This window comes from Carassius gibelio, chromosome B6, assembly GCF_023724105.1.
Source record: "Carassius gibelio isolate Cgi1373 ecotype wild population from Czech Republic chromosome B6, carGib1.2-hapl.c, whole genome shotgun sequence".
Taxonomy (NCBI): Eukaryota; Metazoa; Chordata; class Actinopteri; order Cypriniformes; family Cyprinidae; genus Carassius; species Carassius gibelio.
Genome location: NC_068401.1, coordinates 19,682,275 through 19,707,243, shown reverse-complemented (window position 1 = coordinate 19,707,243; position 24,969 = coordinate 19,682,275). Strand labels below are relative to the sequence as shown.

The following is a 24,969-nucleotide window of genomic DNA, read 5'->3' as shown; positions in this document are numbered from 1 at the left end:
TGTATATACTCTGATCAATATTATATATAGCAACTACACTGTATATCATAGCTTTACTTACTCTGCACTTTTATATAAAACACTATATTCTTGCACTTCTGGTTAGATGCTAACTGCATTTCATTAGCTCTGTACTTGTACTCTGCATAATGACAAAAAAGTTGAATCTAAACAAGTACAATCTTCCAGGACTTTGCTCATTCTTTCTGTTTCAATTTGTTTAAACGACTTTCACATTCTTATCTTATTTTCACCAACTAAGTGTAATTCCTAGGCCTCGCGGATTGTTTTCTAGTTTTGCCGTCAACCTCTTTGTTCATACGCAGCGATATCTCTGTGAATTTGCTCATTTCATAAAATATTTTATCTTTTACATTATATCATTATACTATACTAGTTTATATCAGATACAAGTTTGTTTCTTCATATTTCTCTTACATCTACCCCCCCCCCCCCCCGTTAGAGTATCTATGACTGTATACTCATTGTAATGTGCTAAATCATTAAAATCCAAAAAACTCTGAGAAAGAATATTCAGTGAAGGGATTCAAACTTTTATGTCAACAAAACAGTGTTGAATTTACAATGAAGTAATGAAGAAAGTGATCAAATTGTTATTACAAACAATAGGGATGACATCACGGTTTCAATAATTTCATGTATCGCGAAACCATAATGTTTAGCGACTAACATCACACACAAATCCGTTATGCACGTACACAGACAGAGAGTCTCGTTAATGTACATCTTGTCGCTACATTCAGCCGTCACATACAGAATTTTCGCTTGGAATCCGCCGTACAATCATGATTGATCTGATGCATAAAATCATAGACGATGCATCTGATCCGAATCATGATTGTACGGCGGATTCCAAGCGCGTAACAAATCTCAAGAAAGAAATGGATGTTGTAAGAAGCCTGAAAAATAATCCGTGGCCCGATTTGACGAGCTTATATACGACCAGCAAGGCGCCAATTTGTGTAACGTCCAGAAAAATTCTGTATGTGACGGCTGAATGTAGCGACGAGATGTACATTAACGAGACTCTCTGTCTGTGTACGTGCATAACGGATTTGTGTGTGATGTTAGTCGCTAAACATTATGGTTTCGCGATACATGAAATTATTGAAACCGTCGTCAATTTCATAGTAGAACAAAACTTGAGGGCCTGCCGAGATTTTCTTTTCTGGCTAGATAACTTGTAATCTACTTGTAATAACAATTTGATCACTTTCTTCATTACTTCATTGTAAATTCAACACTGTTTTGTTGACATAAAAGTTTGAATCCCTTCACTGAATATTCTTTCTCAGAGTTTTTTGGATTTTAATGATTTAGCACATTACAATGAGTATACAGTCATAGATACTCTAACGGGGGGGGGTGGGGGGTGGGGGGTAGATGTAAGAGAAATATGAAGAAACAAACTTGTATCTGATATAAACTAGGATAGTATAATGATATAACATAAAAAATAAAATATTTTATGAAATCGAGCAAATTCACAGAGATATCGCTGCGTATGAACAAAGAGGTTGACGGCAAAACTAGAAAACAATCAGCGAGGCCTAGGAATTACACTTAGTTGGTGAAAATAAGATAAGAATGTGAAAGTCGTTTAAACAAATTGAAACAAAGAATGAGCAAAGTCCTGGAAGATTGTACTTGTTTAGATTCAACTTTATTGTCATTATGCAGAGTACAAGTACAGAGCTAATGAAATGCAGTTAGCATCTAACCAGAAGAGCAAGAATATAGTGTTTTATATAAAAGTGCAGAGTAAGTAAAGCTATGATATACAGGGGAGTTGCTATATACAATATTGATCAGAGTATATACAGAATATAAATATGAATGCAATGCAGGGATTGTATGTACATTATGAACAGCAGGAACGTGAGAACGGCGGTAATAAATACAGTCGAATGAATGTGCAAAAGTATTGTTGAACAATGTATTATACGCAAAAAACAGTAGTGCGATGATATTTTTTGTAGAAATAGTTTACTGTGCTTGTACATTAATAACTTTAGACAGTTTATGGTGTAATAGCTTTAACCATGTGCAGTTTCTTAGCGCAATGCGATGAGAAAGTGTGTGGTTTACAGTTCGCTGCGGCGTGATGAGATCTAGCGAAGTCAAGAAAATCTTGCAATTTTAGGGCGAAAGCGTTAGAACAACCATTTGTCTATGCGGTGTTAGGCTATATTGAACTCACGGTCATTATAAAGTTTTGTATGTTTATTTTCATTTCAACATATTAATGAACGCTGTTACAGATTTTGTCTTAGTAACATGGAATACAATAGTTTGTTAAAAGATAACGCTATGGGCTGTTTCAGTAACACCGTCGTCTCTGATTCTCGAAGTTTTCACCGCTTACAGGCACCCCACTAACCTAAACCTGTAACTCTATCATAATTATTTAAAATAACTATAAACTTCATGCATGGCACCTATGTAACTGACTAAAACTAATATCTATGCTAAACAAACATTTGCGGTTGTGAAAAAATGAAGTGAATTAATAGATGTCAGAAACTGCTCGACTCGTGTTTTCTTAAAGAAGAACGGGTTATTTAGACGTGCCAAAGCGCAGTTACAGTTGTAGTGCAGTTTCCCGGATCAGACCTTAAGCACAATGAATGACTAAAACGGTCAAAATCATCCCGCCTCTCACTTAAATGAAGGACTTATCAACAGCGGTTTATTTATTGAAGTACTGTTTAGAGATGCATTCAATGAAAAATGACTTTTAATGTCTAACTTTAGTGTAGTAGATGGGTTTGTATTAAGTGTAACAGTCATAACAGAAGATGGTAAGACTCATTATAAAAGTCGATGTAGTGGCCATTGTCTTTGTGACACAGGTAGACCAGAAAAAGCTCTAAAGTGCATCACAATCTCAGTTTGAACACTCTCTTGACAATCATTTAATCATCTTGTACTCTATTTTGTTCATGTTTTTGTCTTTTTTGACCAAACTCTGAGAATAGTCTTTATCTAAAAAAAAAACAATGAAAGATTACAACATTAAAAGTTTTCACAATAGTTTAGAAGAGTGGATTTCACTATTAGGTAATTGTTATTCTGATACACATTTCATGTATAAAAGACTATATCTATAACCTTTTCAGGTGAATGTAGTGCAATCTTATGGATCTTAAACGTAATCACGTTACAACGAGATGACATAGTCCCTCTAGCAAATCCGTCAAAAGTGGACAAAGCAGAAAAATCTCAGCACACGGCAGATGATAATGCTTACGACCAAAGGGGAGTACGCATAGGCCTACTCTTTAATGTCAAGCGGAAATGTTGAAACAATGTGAACGTGGTCATCGGCTATATGAACAAGAGCTCTAGATGTAGGGGCGATATTGTTACACTGTAAAATTCCTATGAACAGGCAGTGTATGTTTGACCGCAGTAAGAGAAAACTGCAAAACAACGTGTCAACAGATCGGTCGACTATCTCTGGTAAAAAATAAATAAATAAAATGATACATGTTTACGAGTCACACGATGACAATTTTTGTCTTATGTGATCATTACTGCTAAAATCACTGAATTATGAAATGCAAAAGTATATACTGCATTTTTCTATAACCGTTACAAAAGTGAGAACGTCGTAGTTCTCAAATGTGTTTGTATTACAACGGTAGCCCATCTAAGAAATCTGGAGAAGTGGAGAAGCAAAGATGTTTAGCACATACACAGGTACACTAGAGATGTTGCTTTATTTGAATCGAAGAAGATGGCCGTAGGAACTGATAACATTGTTTAATGTCGTCGTGTCGTGTTTTGTCAAAATAATAAAAAAAGTTCGGTCAAATGTTTAATCATTTTTCTTAAATGAATAGAATGCGCTCACCCCGCTCTCTTTCCCACGCAAGAGTTAGCATGAACTTACAGGAGTCTTAAAAATAAAAATGTGAATTGTGTCATCGGCTATCCAAATACGATGACTAAATCTAACGGAGTAATAAAAATATAATTTACAAATCAACATTTAACAAAAAAAAAAATACTTTAACAATTGTATTCTGAATTCTATAGGCGTTGTAAACGTTAGTTTTCTTGCTATACTCTCTTTCTTAGTGATTTGGTCGCTCGAATACACGCAAGGCCGTCCAAAATCTTGATACGGCTAAATCTCGAGTGTAAGAAAAATGTCATTTACAAAACATTGGGATTCTTAGATGTGAAACACTCTTGACATGATCTGCTGGCCTGCGCTAAAATAGTCATAAATGTTTTAGCACAGCTATTTACACAAATAGTATGAGAACTGTATATTGTTTCACTCGCATAGAAAATTAGTTACCGCTTTATCTGGGACAAAATGAAATGATGATAATAGTTGAAACATCCTTAGCTCGTACATTTCCTTCATTTTGAAAATCACAGCTGCCGCTGATTAGTTTTTTTTTTTTTTAGTAAACCATTTAACATTACACGATGCCTACAAAATAGAACAGAAAACATACGCTTTGACTAGGTAAGAACATTTACACCGAGTTTTATAGGCCGGGTAAATAATTTGAAAATAGTATTTCTGTCGAATGAGAAAAGTTCAGTCGTACATTTAAAAAAAATTCTGATGTAGAAATTATGTTTCTGCCAAACATATCCAAAGAGAAAGGGTTTTCCTCTCTGGAGAGAAAAGCACTCGGGTGCATAAATTATATGAAGAGACGATGCCGGTCATCGAGTTATTTAAAAAAAATAAGACGATAGACGGTGTGCCTTGCTTTAGTGACACACAATGTGTTTAAACACGTTTCAAATTGTAGGTGTAATTATTTGACTGACTTTAAGCAAGATGTATATTTGTTATTTTACAGTACGCATACAATCTACAGGATAGAAGGATGGGGATGTAGTAAAATACAACTATAAACTTTAAGAAAAGTTAACTTTCATTACACTATTGTAAAGGGATCTTACAGTAGGCTGAATGAAAAGCACTACGTAATAAGGCTGAAGGGCAAACAACTGATGGAAAACACACGTTGGGGGGATACTGTCGGGTTAAATATTATGGTTTTAAATAAGGAATATAATATGGATAGTACTTTTAATACAAAATATATAAAATAGAACTACAGCCTGTTAGATGTACAGGCGGTCATTTTAATATTTTTGCTTTTAAATGGAGGTATTTTGGGACGGCTAAACAGAGGGCCTGCAAATGTCTTGCCTGCTCTGTGTCTGAAAGTACCATAGATATGTGAAAGGTTTACGACCGTAGCAACGCACATAAATTACATCTCTAGGATGCGTGGGTTTTCCTGAACCATCTTTAATGGTTGAATACGATCGAGGGTCTTTCTTCTAAAAGATAAAACAACTTCATCTAAACTTCACAGTCTATACTGTGACAAACAAACGAGCATACATTTAAAGCAAAATCAATATTTTAAGTTTTATTTTTAAAAAACATACAGAAAGACTTTGGCTTCATGTTTCATTGTGTGTGTGTGTGTGTGTGTGTGTGTGTGTGAGAGAGAGAGAGAGAGAGAGAGAGAGGGAGAGGGAAAGGGAGAGAGAAAGAGAGTGTGTGTGTGTGTGTGTGTGTGTGAGAGAGAGGGAGAGAGAGAGAGAGAGAGATGGTATGAAAACTTTGAAGATGGTGCTAAAAATAAGAACTTTAAAGAATCTAAAGTGATTAATGCATAACGCATCTAATATAATATAATCATATATATGATATGATATAATATGATATAAATAATTATTTATTATATAATATTATATAAAATATTGTAGGTAATATATACATCATAATTTTGTTGCATTAAGAAACAGCGGACATCAGATGTAGTGGGGGTACTGATTATTAAAAAACATTACATTAATGTTAGCTTTGAAATAATGTACACCATTGACTTAGATCATGCGGACTGGAACTCCACCCTCGCCTGCGCGGGGTGTGTGTGAAGCAGCCCCTCAGGTCTCACATACATTTAACTACGAGGACCTGTGAGATTCTGTTTATAATTTAATCATTTTTATTTTAGTTTTTAAGTCGTATTATTTTATTTTGGGGATATTTCATTCATGTTTGGACATCTCTCACCGGTCTAAAAATGTAAGGGATAATTTTTTATATGTATCATCAGAAATGTTTATTGTATATACTATGCTATCACATTTAAAATAAGTTATCTTTTTAAAAAAAAAAGAAGAGTATGGTGTGTTTTATAAGTCTGATTAACTTAAATGTTGAATACTTTTTTTGTTTAATGAATTGCTTTAGGATGATGATGTCATTATATAATTATTTATTTTCATATTCTTTAACCCCTGGAGTCTGAGTGGGTTTTGGGGGACTGGAGATATTTTGACAGCCCTCAGACGTTGGTGTTTTTCATTATCCTAAAACGTATTAATGGCTAAAAGTCTGAATATCCATAATATGTGATCAGCATGATTGTACATGTCTGTAATTTTGAGAAGGGTGCGTTTATGATTAGTTTTTGTTTAAAATATGTTTAAAATGTGTTTGTATATGTTGTATAAGTATTGGTTGAATACATGATTAAAAAATGAATGATAAATTATTTGCTTTGGTTTAGTAACATGTCTGTTACTGCGATGTTTTTTATAAGTTTGATAAACACATTTAAAATGTATGTTCCGGTTTAGTAACATGCGGTCATATATAATTTTATATTTTATTTATTGTTTAAAATAGATCGCTTAAAAACTAAATTTAATTAAAAATGTACGTCCATGCAGCATTTTATTGTGTGGTGGTACTGTAGGTGTACGGTTAAAATAAATAATTAAACAGCTTTTTGAAAAAGATCAGTTATACTTCCGTTTACTGCGTTGGAAGGGTTTAGGGCTGATACAATAATCATTAATATGCCTTGCGTATGAATTCCACGGGAGGAAGCCGTTTCACTAAGACCGGTAGACCCGTGCATTCCTAACCGGGAGCGCATACACCCCCGCGATGTGGTGTTCATAGATGAAAAACGGATAACGCAATGGCAAAACGTCGATTTAACGGAGCAGAATTGTTTTTTTTGTTTGTTTTTTTTTCTGAAATCCTATACATAGCATTGTAGCAGGGAAAGCTAAGCACGTGTCACAGGATGTCATCATATTTTCAAAATAAAAGTTTTTTTCATACAAAACAGTCTGGCGGTGATTGGGACATTAGACGCAGATAACACATACTTTATGAATATAGTGTTAAAATGTCTCTATCAGCAGATGACTGCATAATCTGCAAAACATGATGAAAATTACGGGGATGATATGAAATATGGTCTAAAGACGCCATAGACTGTAAAAATAGCATAACATCAATGAATAGTTTTTTTTTTTATATCTCTACCGGCAGATAAAATAAGACAGCAAAAACTTGAAGAAAATTACAGGAATGAAATGTAATATGGTTTTAAAGGCTTCATAGACTGTATTTGAAGATATTATGATTTTGTAGTAAATTCCGACGAGTGTGCACTGTGGCGTACAAACACAGACGCTGGATCAAAGGTATGTGAAAATACCTCCTTTCTGCTCTCTAAAAAAAAAAAAAAAAAGAAAGAAAAATTGGATCTTGTTTTATCTGAAACAGTCGGTTTAATTAGTTTAATTTATAACCTTTTTTAAAAGAACAGAATGTTTTTTCAACCTTAGTTAAATTGTTTTTTAGATTATGTATATTATATAAATTATAGAATGTTTTATATATAAATGTGAAATAACTAAAATGTGTTTTAGATTATATAAATTATAGAATGTTTTATATATAAATGTGAAATAACTAAAATGTGTTTTTCAACCTTTAATTGTTTTTTTTTAGATTATATAAAATATAGAATGTTTATATAAGTGAAAGTCAAGTGACATTCAGCCAAGTATGGTGACCCATACTCAGAATTTGTGCACTGCATTTAACCCATCCGAAATGCACACACACAGAGCAGTGAACACACACACACACTGTGAGCACACACCCGGAGCAGTGGGCAGCCATTTATGCTGCGGCGCCCGTCCGGCCCGAGACTAGAACCCACAACCCTTCGATTGGGAGTCCAACCCTCTAACCATTAGGCCACGACTTCCCACGCGCACGCACGCACGCACGCACGCACGCACGCACATATATATAAAATGTGGAACACACCGATCCCATTTATACACTGCTCATGAATGTAGTGGGAGGGGGAGAAGCCATATAACCACACACACACACACACACACACATAACCGTATAACTGTGATAAAGTTCAAACAAGCTAACTGGCATAGAGTTCAAACAAGCTAACTGGCACAAACTTCAAACAAGCTAACTGACACAAACTTCAAACAAGCTAACTGACACAAACTTCAAACAAGCTAACTGACACAAACTTCAAACAAGCTAACTGACACAGAGTTCAAACAAGCTAGCTGGCACAGAGTTCAAACAACCTAACTGACACAAAGTTCAAACAGCTTCTGTCAAAACCACATGATTCATATACGTTTAAACTAGCCGTCAAAACCATGATTTAGAACTAATTAGGTCAATAGGGTAAAACTTTCTATCAAAACCAAATGATCGATGCGTGGGAAAGGTCATAGATTAACCCTTGAACTCATTTGTCCCGCCCATCCATCATAAGGTCACCGGAAGTTCAACCTGTCAAAAGGTCAAAGGTCAAAGTCATAAATCATCTTGACAGAAGCTACAGTATATTTACTACTACTCGCCTTTACGGAGAGAAGACAGATACATAATTTCATGGATTAATAAATTAAATTCTGCTCTGTACCCTATAAAAACTATTACCTCCATAGAGGACTGCGACTGGAACTCTTTATAATTTGAACTACTTTTGGTACCACTTTTGATATTTTCGCAAAAACATAAATGATTAACGTTACGTTTTTTTTCTGTTATTTGTTTGTTTATAACAGTAACGTTATGTTAAGAAATGGTTATGGGTAGGTTTAGGGGTAGGTGTAGGATTAACATTAGTGGCTCAAAATATAGTTTTAATGTTATATTTTTACTAAAATTGTGTTTTATTATGTTTTATTCTTTCAACATTCTGTATAAAATGGGTAGGTTTAGGTTCGGGTCGGGTATAGGGATCTTACATTTATCAAAAAAAATATATAAAAAGGGAAAATATACATAAATATTAAACAAATTAATCAGATACACATTGAAAAGCAGCTTCATGAGCAAATTTCTATGGATAACTGACTGGTCAGAAAACACGTTCTATCTGTACGTATTTGAGGTCGTTTTTACGTACATTTCGATACGTATCGAACCTGTAATTACGTCCAGATAATACGTAAATGACACTGTAAATATGTAAGGGCACATACGTATTGGACAGTTTTAATTTGCGTCTAAATATGTACGTTTTGACTGTGAAATCAGGCTGTGTTTTTGATGCTGTGCCAAGAAATATCATTCAGATTTTAAAATATAACTCAACTGTAAGTGGCGGTTATTTGACTACACAAGGAATCTTTCTTGGCGACATTTACATCACTACCAAAAAAATGCCCAAAGAAATACATTATGAATCTAATGCACACTAAAACGCTTCCTGCAGCAAGATCCTTTTGGGCTTCTCAGTTTGAAGAAATCAACTGGGAAAGAATGTGGTTAATTGGGGACAAGTTCCTCTTAAATAATAAAGTAAAGGAGGTGTCTTATAAAATTGTACATAGAATATACCCTGCAAAGAAAACTTAAGAGAGATTTAAAATTGACATTGAATATTCCTGTACCTTTTGTGGTAATTATGATGAAACAATTTGTCACCTATTTTATGATTGTATATATAGTTAGCAAGATATTTTGGAGGGATGTTGAAAACTATATAAAACGTAAAACTGGACAAACTTTAACATTGAGGGGGAAGGATGTGTTTATTTACTTTGGAGATGGTGGAACAGATAAGGATTTTTCTTTTTTTGTCCAATTGTTGTTAGTCTTAGGAAAATTTCATATTCATGAGAAGAAATGGGCAGAGTCCAAACCAAATTTTGAACACCTTTTAGCAGAGCTAAAACAATATCACACCACAGTTAAAGGTCTTAAAAATAGAAAGGCTATTAAGACCGATCTTGTACTCTCTAAATATGTTTTGCATTTGCATCCTTTTATGTAATTTGGTCTTGTTTTATTTTTATTTCTATTTTATTTTGTGGTTATTGTTTGTCTTGTATGTCGGTTTTAGTAGTGTATTTTGTGTATCAACCCTGGCATAAACAGATGTTGTTGTATTGTATTGTTAATACTAAATAAAAACAATAAAAAATAAAAAAAGACTGACAGGAGAGGGAGATCATGCCTCTGTGCTCTACTGCTATTCCTGCAGCTCCCGGATGTGAAAGGGCGAATTATCTGCCGAATTTTAACCACTAAATTTGTGGAAGCGAATTTGGAAAGTGAAATAAAATGGACAGGGATTTGCCTGTGAATATTATACATCGGATTTTTAAACCGATTGAATATTTTGGAAGTGAATTCTGGAACGTGAACATGAATTATTGATTTTTTTATTATGAAAAGGTGTGTGAAATATTTTTAATATTTTTTGCATAAATTTCAGGATCTAAAAATGAAATACAAAATACAAGGCATTAAAATTCAAGTACTGTTAATGCAATGCATATTCTTTTCAGTTAGTGCTATTCAGCATGCTTTTTTGTTTCAAAGACATTTGTCATTATTTTACTTCCATACATTTGTCCCAGTCTCTTCCATTTTCAGACAAAAACTTCTTCAACATGCCTTTTAAGGTCTGATTAAATCTTTCTACCAGACCATCAGTCTGGGGGTGATATGGAGTAGTATGAACTCTCTTAATGCCCAGTAACTGATAGACCTGTTTTAGGGTGTGACTCATAAAATTGGGGCCATGGTCAGTCAAGACTACTTTAGGGATGCCTACGTGGGTGATTCTCACGAAATTGTAGTTTCAAAGATTTCATATATGACATTTAAAAAAATGTTTGTATCAACAAATTTTCTTTTTAAGCATTAAGAGCCGGGTCTGAAGTGTCAGTGACCATAAATTTAAAAAAGTTTTACTGACAATTTAACAACTTTTTGAACATATTTTCCAAAACATGTCCTTAAAAATCTCATTACCGTAACACTCTGAAAAGTCCAGTGATGTGGGGAAAAATAATAAATTTTCACATTTTTAAAAATGGTTTATTAACAGTCATGCACAGTTACTTGAAACTCTGGAATAAAATATATTTTTATAATAAAATTTTTGTGATTTTCAATTATTTATCTCATTACCGCAACACCTTCTGCATTTTGCAGCCAATTTTTTTTATTTTTTTTTCAGTAAAAACTTAAATATTTTCAAAATGATGTTGCAAACCTGAAAGAACATAATGTATAGATTCTGCACATACATTTAAAAGCAGACTACTATTTTTCAATTTCTTAAATAAATCTTAGAAGAACACATGTTGCGGTAATGATACATAGGTTACGAAAATGAGGTTCATGATTTCGGTAATGATAATAGGCATATTAAGTACGTGGTATAGTCAAACAAATAATATTTAATGTAGAAAATAAATTAGATAATATTGGCATAAATTATTTTGCAGTGCTTCATAACTAGATTACATAGGGTATAAACACCAGGGGCCATTTTCACAAAATATTTTAAGTGAAACTAAATGTTGATCCTAACTCCACATCTTTAGGACTCTTCGACTCTTCTTCGAGTACTTCATAAAGTGTTTTTATGTAAAAATCAGCTCTTAAATCTGTGAAAAGTTAGTGGTAGTCAAGAGGACACCTAAATCACAAAGACCAAATCCTAAACAATCCTAAAATGGCTGTTTCCACAGCAATCCAGTTTGGATTTATTTTACCTTTGTACTAAATCTTACTGTCATATCAGCCATAATAATTCTAGTCTGTTATTTAAAAGGCTGCTTATACATATAACAATTATTTATAAGATGCAGACATGTAGAAGCTGACAATTAGCTGAACATATGCTTGTTTAATTAGTGACACTCTAGTTCAAACTTTAATTGAATATTGCAACATTTTTATTTTGAAATCTTTATTTGATTATGGCAACATGATATCTCATTCTACAATATTTCTATTATAAAATAATAGAATAAAATATAAAATAACTGACAGAGACCCATCCCTTATCAGCCAATCACTGTGGGTGTAGTTAGTAATCATGCTGACATCATCCATACCAAAAAGGTCATCCTCACTCTTTTTCTTAGCTTAAGATTTCTCCCCATTCCTTAGTAAAATTCTGTCACAGCTGCTTTATGAATAGGTTTTATGAGAAGCAGTTTAAAAGGCACCCTGTGGTTTTCCACAAAAATAAATACTTAATAGTGTAATGTTAGAAAACAAAGAAGACTAATATTAGTTTTGTAATTTTAGTTTTATTATTAAAAAATTATTCACAATACATTATTACAAAATAATGTTTCTTATTTTATGTTATATTTTATGTAATAATCATGTAATTATGTAATACCTATTTATTAATAGTCGTTGACAGTGGGAATGTAGTCTTTGATAACTCAAGTGGATTTTTTTCTTTCTACTGAAAGAGTTGGTTCTGGTAAAGAGTATACCCAAGTGTGAACCTAAAGTTTTTCCAAAATCGCTCATTCCTAAAAAGATGATTCACAATATATTTGTCTTTTTTCCTTAAATATGTTCTCATTAAATTTAACCCTAACCATTCTATAATAATTGTTTTTGAATTAGAATTTAAAACTTCTGCATTTTTTCATATTTAAATACACTGCCATTCAAAAGTTTAGCATCAATAATAAAAAATAAAAAAAGTTTTTTTAAAGCCTCTTCTGCTCATCAAGGCTGCATTTATTTGATCAGAACTACAGTAAAAACAGTAATATTATGATAAAGTGATTGTTATCTTTTTAATATACTTTAAACCAGGATTTTATTTCTGTGGTGACAAAGCTGAATTTTCAGCATCATTACTCCAGGTTTCAGTGTCAAATGATCCTTTAGAAATTATTCTAATATGACATACAGCCAAGTATGGTGACCCATACTCAGAATTTGTGCTCTGCATTTAACCCATCCAAAGTGCACACACACAGCAGTGAACACACACACACACACACACACAAAGTTCTGTTGCTCAGTATAAAAATCATTACACTTATAGAAAGTCCTCATAATGATAGATGCACCAACATTTGTGTTGGCTTCTCAACAATTTTTGATAACTACTCCTGCTGTAACCTCTAACCCATAATGTCTCTCTCCTTCCTGGGATTTGGTGGGTTGGTATAAACATTTTCTCTGAAATTGGTCACCCTAGCCTTTGCTTAAGCTTTTTTGTTTGGTTATTAAATAATATTTAATTTAATAACTCATTATATATATTTAACAATAGTCTGTATGATTAAATTCTCATTACCGAAAAAGAGGTTCTCTCTACCGCAACTGGCCTTAAATTGTTGCGGTGAGTGAAAATGGTGTTGCGGAGGATGAGGTGTCTTAGCATGTTTTGCTAACAACAGAGAAGCCATGATGATTTAGCTAAATTTTTACTCTGTGTATATAATCAGTCATTAATGAAGTATATTTTCATAGAAAATTTGTCATCTAATATTTTTCTAAATGTGGAAAACTACCCGTTTCAGTGATAATCAATTTGTCGTGTACACGTTCTGACAAGATAATTTTTTAAATTACAACATAATATAAGTTAAGATAGAGCTGGATGCATTGCGGTAATGAGAATTTCAGCAGAAAATGCAATAAAATGCAAAAATAATTAATTCCTATGTTGAAATTACTCTTTGTGCAAGGTAGAGAACAGTATTGTCTTTATTATGGTGTTTTTATATATTACTAAATTGCATGTTTAATATCTAAAATCACTAGTGACATGGCGTTTCAACTATTTCGTGAGAATGACCCACGTGTGAGAAGAAGTCTAACAATGCTGCTGCAGTCTGTTTTGCAGTAACATCTCTCAAAGGGTAGGCCTCGGGGTATCTGGTTGCATAATCACAAACTACCAGACTAAACCGGTTCCCTTTCTGACTTCTCTCCACAGGTCCCACAATGTCGACCCCTATCCTCTCAAAAGGTGTATCCACTGCAGATATTGGAATAAGAGGTGACTTTGCAGGTGTCCTACCAACTGCTAACTGACACTCAGGACAAGTCTTACAATACTCTTTCACTTCGGTATACATACCGGGCCAATAAAACCATTTGGAAACTCTCATCAATGTCTTAATGAACCCCATCTGACCTGACCAGGGAATTGAATGGCTGAGCTCTAACACCTTTCTGCGCTGAGCTTTGGGTACCACTAACTGCGAACCTTCCTCTTCACTATGTTAATAAAGAAGACCTTGTTTCATCCTGTAACGGATATGCAGATCATCGATTCATGTGTTTAATTCAGATTTTCCAAATGAAACTCTTTTTGCACCAAGTGCCTGGCCTGGCGCCAGCCTGGCTGGACTTAAATTATTTACGATGCCCATGCGAGCTTCAAAGAAGAAATCAAAACCCCCAACCACATTCCAACATACACAAAAGGAAACCTTTCGTAAAGTTCCTTACTTTTGTAAGTCCTTATTAATATGTATTTTAAATATGTTTATGGATTGCATAAAATGGTTAATCCTTGTTATGTGAAGAGTATAAGTTGCAAGCTCATACTTTAGGAAATGTCTCTCCTCACTTTAACTTCCTCAAAGAGAGCCACGTTTCTGCAACCCCCATCTTTGCAGGTCGTAAAACTTTACGACCACCCTGGACACTGGAGAGAAGAGAAGCCAAATCTTCTCCCCAATGCATTCTATGGAATGAATTCGTTACCTGTTAGTTTTTATGTTTTATAAATGTATTACGTATTCCCTTTTGGTACATTTAGATGTTTCCCAACATCTGCAGTGTTATCATGTGTTAAGCAAATCTTTAAATATGTGTAATTCTACATTTGAATGTAACTTCATGTTTTGATCACATATACCTATTATGTTTAGTCTTGTTCTAATCGTCATGCTCTGACAGACCCATTTATCTAGAGCAAAGTAATGGAAAAATGTATGTAATCTGAAGTACGAACCTATAGAAATATCCCTGATGGAATCGGACAAGCACTAGATCACCAGGGGGGGTTGTCTCCACAGAGACAAAGGAACTTTTCCCTCCGCTTCAGATCGCGGACATTCATTCGATGCTCCCTCGAAAATGGGCGTGAACTATTTCAAGCTATAAGAATTGACCAAACAAGGTCCACCCTCTCTTCTTCCTCTTCTTCTCGTTCTTGGTTCTCGGACACGCTGCTCTCCTGTGTGACCCTCCACGCGGCCTCGCGCCGCGCTCATAGCGCAAGCCCCCCCCTCAGCACAGGGGCTGAGAGAAAAAGCCATTTTAATGGCTCCTTTAGAAGCTTTCGTTTCATTCGTTTCTTTTCTTTACTAAGTTTATTCAACTATTCGCCTCTCCACGCAAGGAAGACGAATTCTGGGACATTGTTTGTTGAACCTTTCAAATACCGCGCGAGGACAGAACAAAGGACCACGTGCTCCACGCTCACGCAAAGATCCAGCGAAGCGTGCATGCGCGTCACATGGCCTCCGGCACACGCACACTGTTTTCAAAAGGACAAGCGCACAAAGCGTCACAAAAAGACCACGCTCACGCGCTGGGCCATGCAAGTATCACTTTTCTATGGAGATTTAAATGCTGCTTTAAAGTGTTGTTAGGATCTAATTGTTGTTGGCTTCCAAAAGTTACTGACTATGATTTTCATACCTGAGCTCCTTATGTGATCTCATTCTATTCTCTCTCTCTCTCTCTCTCTCTCTCTCTCTCTCTGGTGCATGCCGGGGGTTTTTTGGGGTGAGAGTGGCGTTGAGTGAGAACTGATCTGCAAAACTCTTTTTTTCTTCCTTTTTTCTTTTTTCTTGTCTTTTTCTTTTTACCCTTTTTCTTTTCTTTTTTTGCATGTTCTGACAGTTTTTTTAAAAAAAAACAAGCGGTTAATTTTTGAGCGCACCTGGGTTGCGTGATAGGATGGCGTCTCCTGAGACGCCACCTCTATCTCTGCAGCATGGTGTGCGGTGTGTACCTGATGACGGTGTTATGGTAGAGGACATTCTCGTGGCAGTGGGAGATGAGGTAGGTGTAGAAAAGTAAAGTCAACTGCACCATCTGCTGGACACTCTTGGGTATCCAGGTTAACAAGCATCCAGGCCACCGTAGTTATCATGCACTGATCACGCGACAGGGCAGCCAATCAAATCACTGTGTTATCGGATGACTGTTAAAATAGAACCTTTAAGCTTCGTTTTGCATGGTCAGAAAGAGATGGTTTGTGTCGTTTTCTCCTGATTCCTGTCAAAGTCGTGTGCGTTAATGACCAAAAGTAAGTGTTTGCTTATCTTGGATGGTGTTGTTAACGCTGATTAAGATCATTTGTTGAGATGTTTATGTATAAGATTAGACGATCACGCGGAAGACCCGCGGCTCTGCAAGATCATTTGTTTATGTAAACATAAGCGCTGTAGACCAAATATGTATACTTAGAATCTTCATATTCAAATCATTATTGTGATTGTGCAATATTTCCACCTAATTCGAATGCTAATCAGTTCAGAAGTGTGGTTAATGTTTCAAATGTACATTTAATGCATATCTCCATATGTTTACATATGCTGCTTAGTTTCTAAGGTTTACATTCTATAAGTTTATATGCTAAACTGATTGTTTACATTTGATAATGTTATCTTGTTTGTTCTAAATCACTTGATTTATGTAATTGTATTTCTCCTTTCCTTTGTTTAGACCACAAATACACACTCATGCCTATATCCATATGACCATGCACAAGTTTGTATAGAGCAATGCCAACATACCAATGTAACCGGCAAACTTGATGGATATTAAAGTAACCAAACTGGAATTCCTGTCTCCGTGTCCTTACCGACACTCCATGGCGATGACCAAGAATTATACCTAAGAATCAGCACACCTTCCCTTCAAATTTGGTCCTTCGAGCCGGATCCGGGTCGTTACCATGGCAACTCCAGAGTCTGAAATATCTAAATCTGCTCCTGCCTCATCCCAGCGCCCACGCAGAACAATCCAGAGGCCTGCCTTCCTAGACGACTATGTGGTCAACTATACTGGGAACCCATCAGGACAGACTGTTAAACCTAAACAGAAGGTAATGGTGACTTCAACCCCCATCTCCTCTCACCACCTATTTGGAACAGCTGGGGCATCAGAAGATTTCATGCTGCAGATAATGGAAATTACAAGGCAACAGAGCGAGACTGCTAGACGCCAAACAGAACTCTTGGAAAAAGTCCTGCTACACAGTACTCCTCAAACATCTGCTCACTCCTCACAAGCATCATCTCGGCATCAGACACCTAGAACCCAGATCCTGAAATCAGTGGAAAAGGGAAGGCCAAAATCCGATGCCAGTCTTGATGTTGTAACTCCAGATCGTCATCCTTGGCCACAGCCTGGGAAAACCCAAAGCACCCAACCCCCTTTCGTTGAGGAGCTGTCTCAAATGCTGAGGAGAACCCAAATCAGAGACACTAATTTCCAGTCACCACCCCCAATGAGCAGAGAGACCAGTCTGTCGACACACCATTATGCCTCACCATGCTGCAGCCCCTCAGCAGATCCGATTAGAACACATATACATGCCAGTGCAGAACCCTGGATGAAACCATTACCTCCTCTCCCAGACCAGAGACCGAGACAAACCACCCAGCTCCCATACTATCAAGTACCACCACCTTCTGAAGCTTTCCCAGTGCAAAGTCAGTTTGCTCCAGAGACTGAGCCAATGTCAAGAATTTCGTACCCAGTTACAACATCTCATCTTAGAGCTGATGCAGTGCCCTACATTCCCCATCCCTCATCATACTGGCCTCCAACAGTAGAGGGCCCTACCTTCCCAGATTTCATTAAAGAAGACAGAGCCCAGTATGTGGAACTTAGGATTGCCCTAGACAACCTGCTTCACCCCCAACTACCAGAGCATTACAAATACTCCATCCTGCTTAAACATGTAAAGGTACCTAATGCACACAGACTGGTGCTAGCACATGCAGAGTCAGTTACGCCGTATACTAATGCTCTACAAGCCCTTGACAGAAGGTATGGCCGGCCCTACCAGTTTGTGCTAAGGGAAATAGAGACTTTGGAGAATCTGCCACCTATCCATGCTGGTGATGAGCGGGCATTTGACAGCTTTTCCCTTAGAGTCCAAGCCATAGTCGGTATGCTCAAAGCCTTGAAGGAGGAGGGGATTGAAGAACTACACAGTGGATCAAATGTGAAACGCCTTCTGAACCGTCTTCCTCGTTCACAACAAACCCAATTTAGGAGACATCACCTCAAAAGAAACCCAGATAAGACCAAGTTCTCCCTGCTCGAGTTTGCAGATTGGCTACAGCTAGAAGCCAACTGTATGGAATTTGACCCAACTGATGAGACAAAAACCATAAAACGAGATCAAAAGGCAGTGATTCGGGGATATAGCAAACAAACGACCGTATTGCATGGTGTAGAACAAAGACAGGCCACAGAACCATTACCTGAATCCAAAGCAGTTCATCCCAAATTACCTACCAAGCGCAAAGCCGTCTGTCCATACTGTTGTGCAGAACATTACCTCAGCCAGTGTACCGTATTCACAACATTAACTAAGGAGCAAATGGTTGGATGGATCAAAGACAATAAACGATGCTGGAAATGTGCACGCTCCCACATGGCCAAGGACTGTGACCTAAAGAGACCGTGCCATCTTTGCCAAGCCAAACACCTCTCCATACTCCACGACATCAACCAAAGGAAAGGTGAGGTTACCAGTGAGAACAATAGTCTGTACAACTCCACCACAGAGACTCTTTACTTAGACCAACCTCGTTGTGGTGGCAAGGTGTTCCTGAAAGTTGTAAAGGTTACCATACATCATCAACAGAAAGCTTTGGACACATTTGCTGTACTTGATGACGGTTCAGAGCGCACCATTCTGCTTGACACAGCTGCACAGCATCTAGGATTAAAAGGCAAACCTGAGCAACTGAATTTACGGACAGTACACCAAGACATCAGGACATTGCATGGCACTTCCATAAACTTCAGCTTATCCACTCCAACTGACCCTGAGAAAAGGTTCAGCATTCAGGGGGCCTTCACAGCTGATCAGTTTGGTTTAGCAGAATACACCTACCCTGTGAGTACCCTGCAGGAAAGGTACAGACACCTGAGAGGGATTCCTATTCCACCTCTGGTGAAAGCTTGCCCACTTCTTCTTATTGGTTCAGATCACCCTGAGCTTATCACCCCAATTGAACCAGTGCGACTGGGTCCACCTGGGGGTCCAGCTGCAGTCAGAACTCGCCTTGGCTGGACCCTGCAAGGCCCTTCCAAACATCTGCAGGAACAACTATCAGTATCCCATTGTCTGTTCACATCCAACTGCTCCCCATCTGTAGATCTGTTTCATCACGTTGAACGGTTATGGCAGATGGACATCCTGCCTTATCGCTGTGAAAAGATGGTAATAAGGTCACAACAGGACAGAGAAGCACTGAACATGCTGGAGACACAGACTGTCAGAGTAAAAGTAGATGGAGTTGAACGATACGCCACTCCACTTTTGAGAGTTAAAACTATGCCTCTGTTACATGCTCCAAAGGATGCTGTTATGTGCCATCTCCGTAGCACTGAACGTCGGTTGGCAAAGGACCTAACATTAGCTAACAAGTACAAAGACGAGATCCAGAAATTGGAGAAAAATGGTTACGCCACTAAGATATCACCTGAAGAAGCAGCCCAATCTACAGAATCATGGTATCTACCCCACCATATTGTCACCCACAATGGCAAACATAGAGTGGTGTTTAACTGCTCGTACACCTACAATGGTCAAAATCTAAACAAGCAGCTGTTACCTGGACCTACTCTAGGCCCCTCTCTCCTTGGAGTATTGATCCGCTTCAGAGAACATAGAGTAGCCATTAGTGGAGACATAAAGGGAATGTTCCATCAGGTCCGCCTGCTCCCCAGAGACAGACCCCTCCTAAGGTTCCTGTGGCGAGACCTAGAGCCAGAAAACCCACCTGATGTGTACGAGTGGCAGGTTCTTCCATTCGGCACAACCTGTAGCCCCTGTTGTGCGACATTCGCAGTACAGCGACACGTTTTTACTCATTGCCAACCTGGTGATAAGCTACGACAGTCAGTTGAACGCTGCTTTTATGTTGACAACTGTTTACAGAGTACTGCATCCTTGACAGAAGCCAAGGAGCTGATCAATGGGTTAAGGTCCCTACTGGGTTCAGGCGGGTTTGAAATCCGTCAGTGGGCGAGCAATGAGGCCTCAGTGGTTAGCCATCTCCCCAAAGAGGCTAGGTCAGAGAACACTGAGTTGTGGATTTCCCTCAGCCAATCAGATCCACAAGAGATGACCCTGGGATTAAACTGCCGCTGTGTGGTAGACACCCTCCATTACCGCCATCGTCCTCTATCCTACCATGAGGTAACGATGAGAAATATCTACCGTGTTCTCGCCAGCCAGTACGACCCCTTAGGCTACATTATACCTTTCACAACCAGGGCTAAAACCTTAGTGCGACAACTGTGGGTGAAGGAAAGAGAATGGGATGACCCCCTTCTTCCATCAGATCTGCTAAAAGCCTGGCAAAAATGGGAAGCAGAACTAGAACATCTACCACTGATCACCATACCTCGGTGTTATGTGTCAGCCATGCTGGATATCCCAGAGGCAGAACGAGAACTTCACATCTTCTGTGACGCCTCTGAGACAGCCTATGGATCAGTAGCATACCTTCGTACTGAACACCAAGGCCTAGTGGAATTGGCATTTATCCATGCCAGATCAAGAGTATCTCCAAAAAGGCAACAATCAATGCCTAGGCTTGAACTTTGTGCTGCCCTCACTGGAGCGCAGTTAGCCAAGATACTTCATAATGAGATATCATTGGAAATTAGGAACACATTCTTGTGGAGTGACTCAACAACAGTACTCACTTGGCTAAAATCAGAGTCCTGCAGATTTAAAGTTTTTGTAGGAACCAGAGTAAGCGAGATACAAGAACTCACAGAAGGTTACTGCTGGCGCTATGTAGATTCAGGAAACAACGTTGCAGATGACATCACACGTGGCAAAACCTTGCTTGAATTATCCCAACCCAATCGATGGTATAAAGGGCCAGACTTCCTCTACCTACCACCCGCAACATGGCCAGAAAGTCCTGCCATTGGGCTGAATGAGGACCCCACCGAGCTTCGTAACACAAAGTTTTGTGGCCTTACTTTGACTTGTACTGGATTATCACTGCCAGATGCTACCCAGTTCTCGACCTTCGAAGAACTTCTGGAAGCTACTTGCAGATCCAGTCAGGGGTTGGTGGGGGAAACGGGTGACCCAGGAGCACTGGAGTACCAGCAGTCTGAATCAAGTCTTTTGAAGCAAGCCCAATTAGACAGTTTCCCTACAGAATATCAGGCCCTAACAAATGGCAAGCCAATCCCTTTGTCCAGTAGTCTGCTCACTTTGTCACCAGAGTTGGATAAAACGACTGCACTCATCCGTGTAGGAGGAAGACTGCGGCAAACTACCAACCTGAGTTACAGTACTCTGCATCCCATAGTCTTGGACCCAAAACACCCGATTACCCGCCTCCTTATAAAGCAGTATGATACCAAACTCGGCCATCCTGGTCCAGAAAGGGTCTTTGCAGAAATGCGAAGACATTACTGGATACTCAGAGGGAGACAAGCAATACGGCGCCATCAGCATTCCTGTGTCGAGTGTCAAAAGTGGAGAGCTAAACCTAAAATTCCAAAATGGCAGAGCTTCCCCCCGCCAGACTCCGCCTGATGAAACCAGCTTTCTACTCCACAGGTGTAGATTGCTTTGGCCCATTCCTGGTAAAGCGAGGAAGGAGTAATGAAAAGAGGTGGGGAATAATTTTTAAATGTATGACGACCCGCTGTGTCCACTTGGATTTACTGAGTAACATGGATACAGACTCGTTTCTGATGGCCCTTAGGCGTATGGTTGCTCGACGTGGAACGCCTTCTGAAATCCTGTCAGATCAGGGCACCAACTTTCGAGGAGGTGAAAAGGAACTACAGACAGCTTTCAGTTCCATGAGCCCAGACCTCCAAACCCAGTTAGCAAAACAGAAGATTCAGTTTCAATACAATCCCCCAAATGCCCCACATTTCGGAGGTATGTGGGAGCGTGAAATCCGCTCTGTTAAAACTGCCATGCGTACCATCATCGGGTCCCAAACTCTTACAGAGGAAGTCCTCAGAACACTCCTTATAGAAGTTGAGGCTATACTCAATGCAAAGCCATTGGGTTATGTTTCTTCTGATGTAGCGGATCCAGATCCAGTGACCCCAAATTACCTGTTGATGGGGCGGCCAGATGCATCACTACCACAAGTGATTTACCCAGAATCCGAAATTCTCAGTCGAAAAAGATGGCGGCAATCACAAGTACTGGCAGATCAATTTTGGACAAGTTTTATAAAGAATTACTTGCCCACCCTGCAACCACGGCAGAAATGGATGAGAGATTCCAGCAACCTCACACCTGGGACTGTTGTGATGATAATTGACTACCAACTCCCCCGAGCTCTTTGGCCTGTCGGCAAAGTAGTAACCATATACCCTGGATCAGATGGCAATGTCCGTTCTGCAGAAATTGCAGTAAAAAACAAGCACTACCATCGACCAGTGTCTCGTCTTAACACACTGCCCGCCATTCCAGATAATGACCCTGCAACAGACTAAACAAGGAGGTTAGAAATTACATTTGCACAGCAAATGTAGGGGCGGCTGTAGAAAAGTAAAGTCAACTGCACCATCTGCTGGACACTCTTGGGTATCCAGGTTAACAAGCATCCAGGCCACCGTAGTTATCATGCACTGATCACGCGACAGGGCAGCCAATCAAATCACTGTGTTATCGGATGACTGTTAAAATAGAACCTTTAAGCTTCGTTTTGCATGGTCAGAAAGAGATGGTTTGTGTCGTTTTCTCCTGATTCCTGTCAAAGTCGTGTGCGTTAATGACCAAAAGTAAGTGTTTGCTTATCTTGGATGGTGTTGTTAACGCTGATTAAGATCATTTGTTGAGATGTTTATGTATAAGATTAGACGATCACGCGGAAGACCCGCGGCTCTGCAAGATCATTTGTTTATGTAAACATAAGCGCTGTAGACCAAATATGTATACTTAGAATCTTCATATTCAAATCATTATTGTGATTGTGCAATATTTCCACCTAATTCGAATGCTAATCAGTTCAGAAGTGTGGTTAATGTTTCAAATGTACATTTAATGCATATCTCCATATGTTTACATATGCTGCTTAGTTTCTAAGGTTTACATTCTATAAGTTTATATGCTAAACTGATTGTTTACATTTGATAATGTTATCTTGTTTGTTCTAAATCACTTGATTTATGTAATTGTATTTCTCCTTTCCTTTGTTTAGACCACAAATACACACTCATGCCTATATCCATATGACCATGCACAAGTTTGTATAGAGCAATGCCAACATACCAATGTAACCGGCAAACTTGATGGATATTAAAGTAACCAAACTGGAATTCCTGTCTCCGTGTCCTTACCGACACTCCATGGCGATGACCAAGAATTATACCTAAGAATCAGCACACCTTACCTTCAGTAGGGTTTGAAAGCATTGTTTATGCCTCCCGAATGAATAAAGCGGTTGTTGTATTTGTAAAAGAGAAAAACGCTGCTTGTAGGTTGATTGAAAATGGTATTGTCATACGTGATAATCTTGTGCAGGTTACTCCGCTTCATGCACCTTCTAGCAAAATCATTATTTCAAATATTCCGCCTTTCATTTCTAATGAGGCGTTGGAACGTGAATTAGTGAGATTCGGTAAATTTGCTAGCGAGTTTAGAACGATCTCTTTAGGTTGTAAACATCCGTCTTTAAAACATGTGCAGTCTTTTAGAAGACAAGTGTACATGTTTTTGGACTCTCCAGAAAATACTTTGGATGTTTCTTTCCGTGTAAAACATGAAGGGAGATCATATATGGTTTATGCAAGTACTGGTAATTTGAGATGTTTTATTTGTGGTGACGTAGGGCATAAGCGGATTGCGTGTCCACGCAAAGAGCATGGAGGAGCGAAACCGATAGTTTCAGAGGGGGAGGTTGATGTTGTGATCATCCCAGGTGATAATGAAATCGCAGGTCCTTCTGGGTTACAGTCAGATACTGATACAATAGCGCGTGTCATCTCTGAACCAGTGTCTGCGGTGCCGATACAGTCAGCAGAGCACAGCGCTTGTGACGTCACTCGCAGCGGGAATGCTGAGAACCCCACAGCTGGAAATAGCGTTATTGAGCAAAGTAACTATAATGATGAAGAATCTGATGAAATTAATCCGAGCGGGTTATTAAAGTCTACAGGCAATGATAGCATTGATGCCATGTCTGATGATACAGATTCAGTTGACATTGAGAGCTCACAGGGAGATCTTCAAAAGGAAATCTCCTTATATCCCCTTGAGGAAATAAATCACTTTTTGGATGATACTTTTGGCAAACAGGTGAATGTCAAAGATTTTTTCCCAGATATTGACAAGTTTGTTAGATCTGTCACAGTCTTTCAAAAAACAGTTGGTTTTTATATTTTGAGTGAAAAGAAGCGTTTTCGACTAAAGAAGCATCTTACAGTGATAAGAAAATGTAGGAAAGGGAAAAAAAGTTCTTAAACTGATCAGGAATGCATCACATGGGTTTCTTTTCTTTTTCTTTTCTTTTTCTGTTATGTCTGTTTTTTCTCCTTTCAAATACATGTATGGCTAGTTTGAGGGTAGGCTCCATTAATGTTAATGGTGGGAGGGATAGACATAAACGTGATTTGCTATTAGAAAG

General features: G+C 38.0%; 2 protein-coding genes across 3 annotated transcripts in view; one reads left to right on the top strand and one right to left on the bottom strand.

The window, feature by feature from the left end:
- The window catches only part of LOC127959805 (mitochondrial 10-formyltetrahydrofolate dehydrogenase-like), an 83,390-nt gene that overhangs the window by 14,661 nt on the left and 43,760 nt on the right, over positions 1-24,969 (bottom strand). The window lies entirely within an intron of this gene.
- Positions 16,173-23,722, top strand: LOC127959804 (uncharacterized). 2 transcript variants are annotated; one of them, XR_008154302.1, is made up of 2 exons: positions 16,173-16,409; positions 23,545-23,722. XR_008154302.1 is itself a non-coding variant. In XM_052559188.1 (2 exons), the coding sequence occupies exon 1, from the start codon at positions 20,556-20,558 to the stop codon at positions 21,912-21,914; it is 1,359 nt and encodes a 452-aa protein (XP_052415148.1). In that variant the 5' UTR covers positions 20,531-20,555; the 3' UTR covers positions 21,915-23,125; positions 23,545-23,722. The 2 variants fall into 2 exon arrangements, 1 of the variants encoding a protein (XP_052415148.1); XM_052559188.1 differs by lacking the exon at positions 16,173-16,409 and adding an exon at positions 20,531-23,125.

Coding starts and splice junctions, on each gene's coding strand:
- LOC127959804 (XM_052559188.1), top strand. CDS start 20,556: ATGAGAAATATCTACCGTGTTCTCGCCAGCCAGTACGACCCCTTAGGC.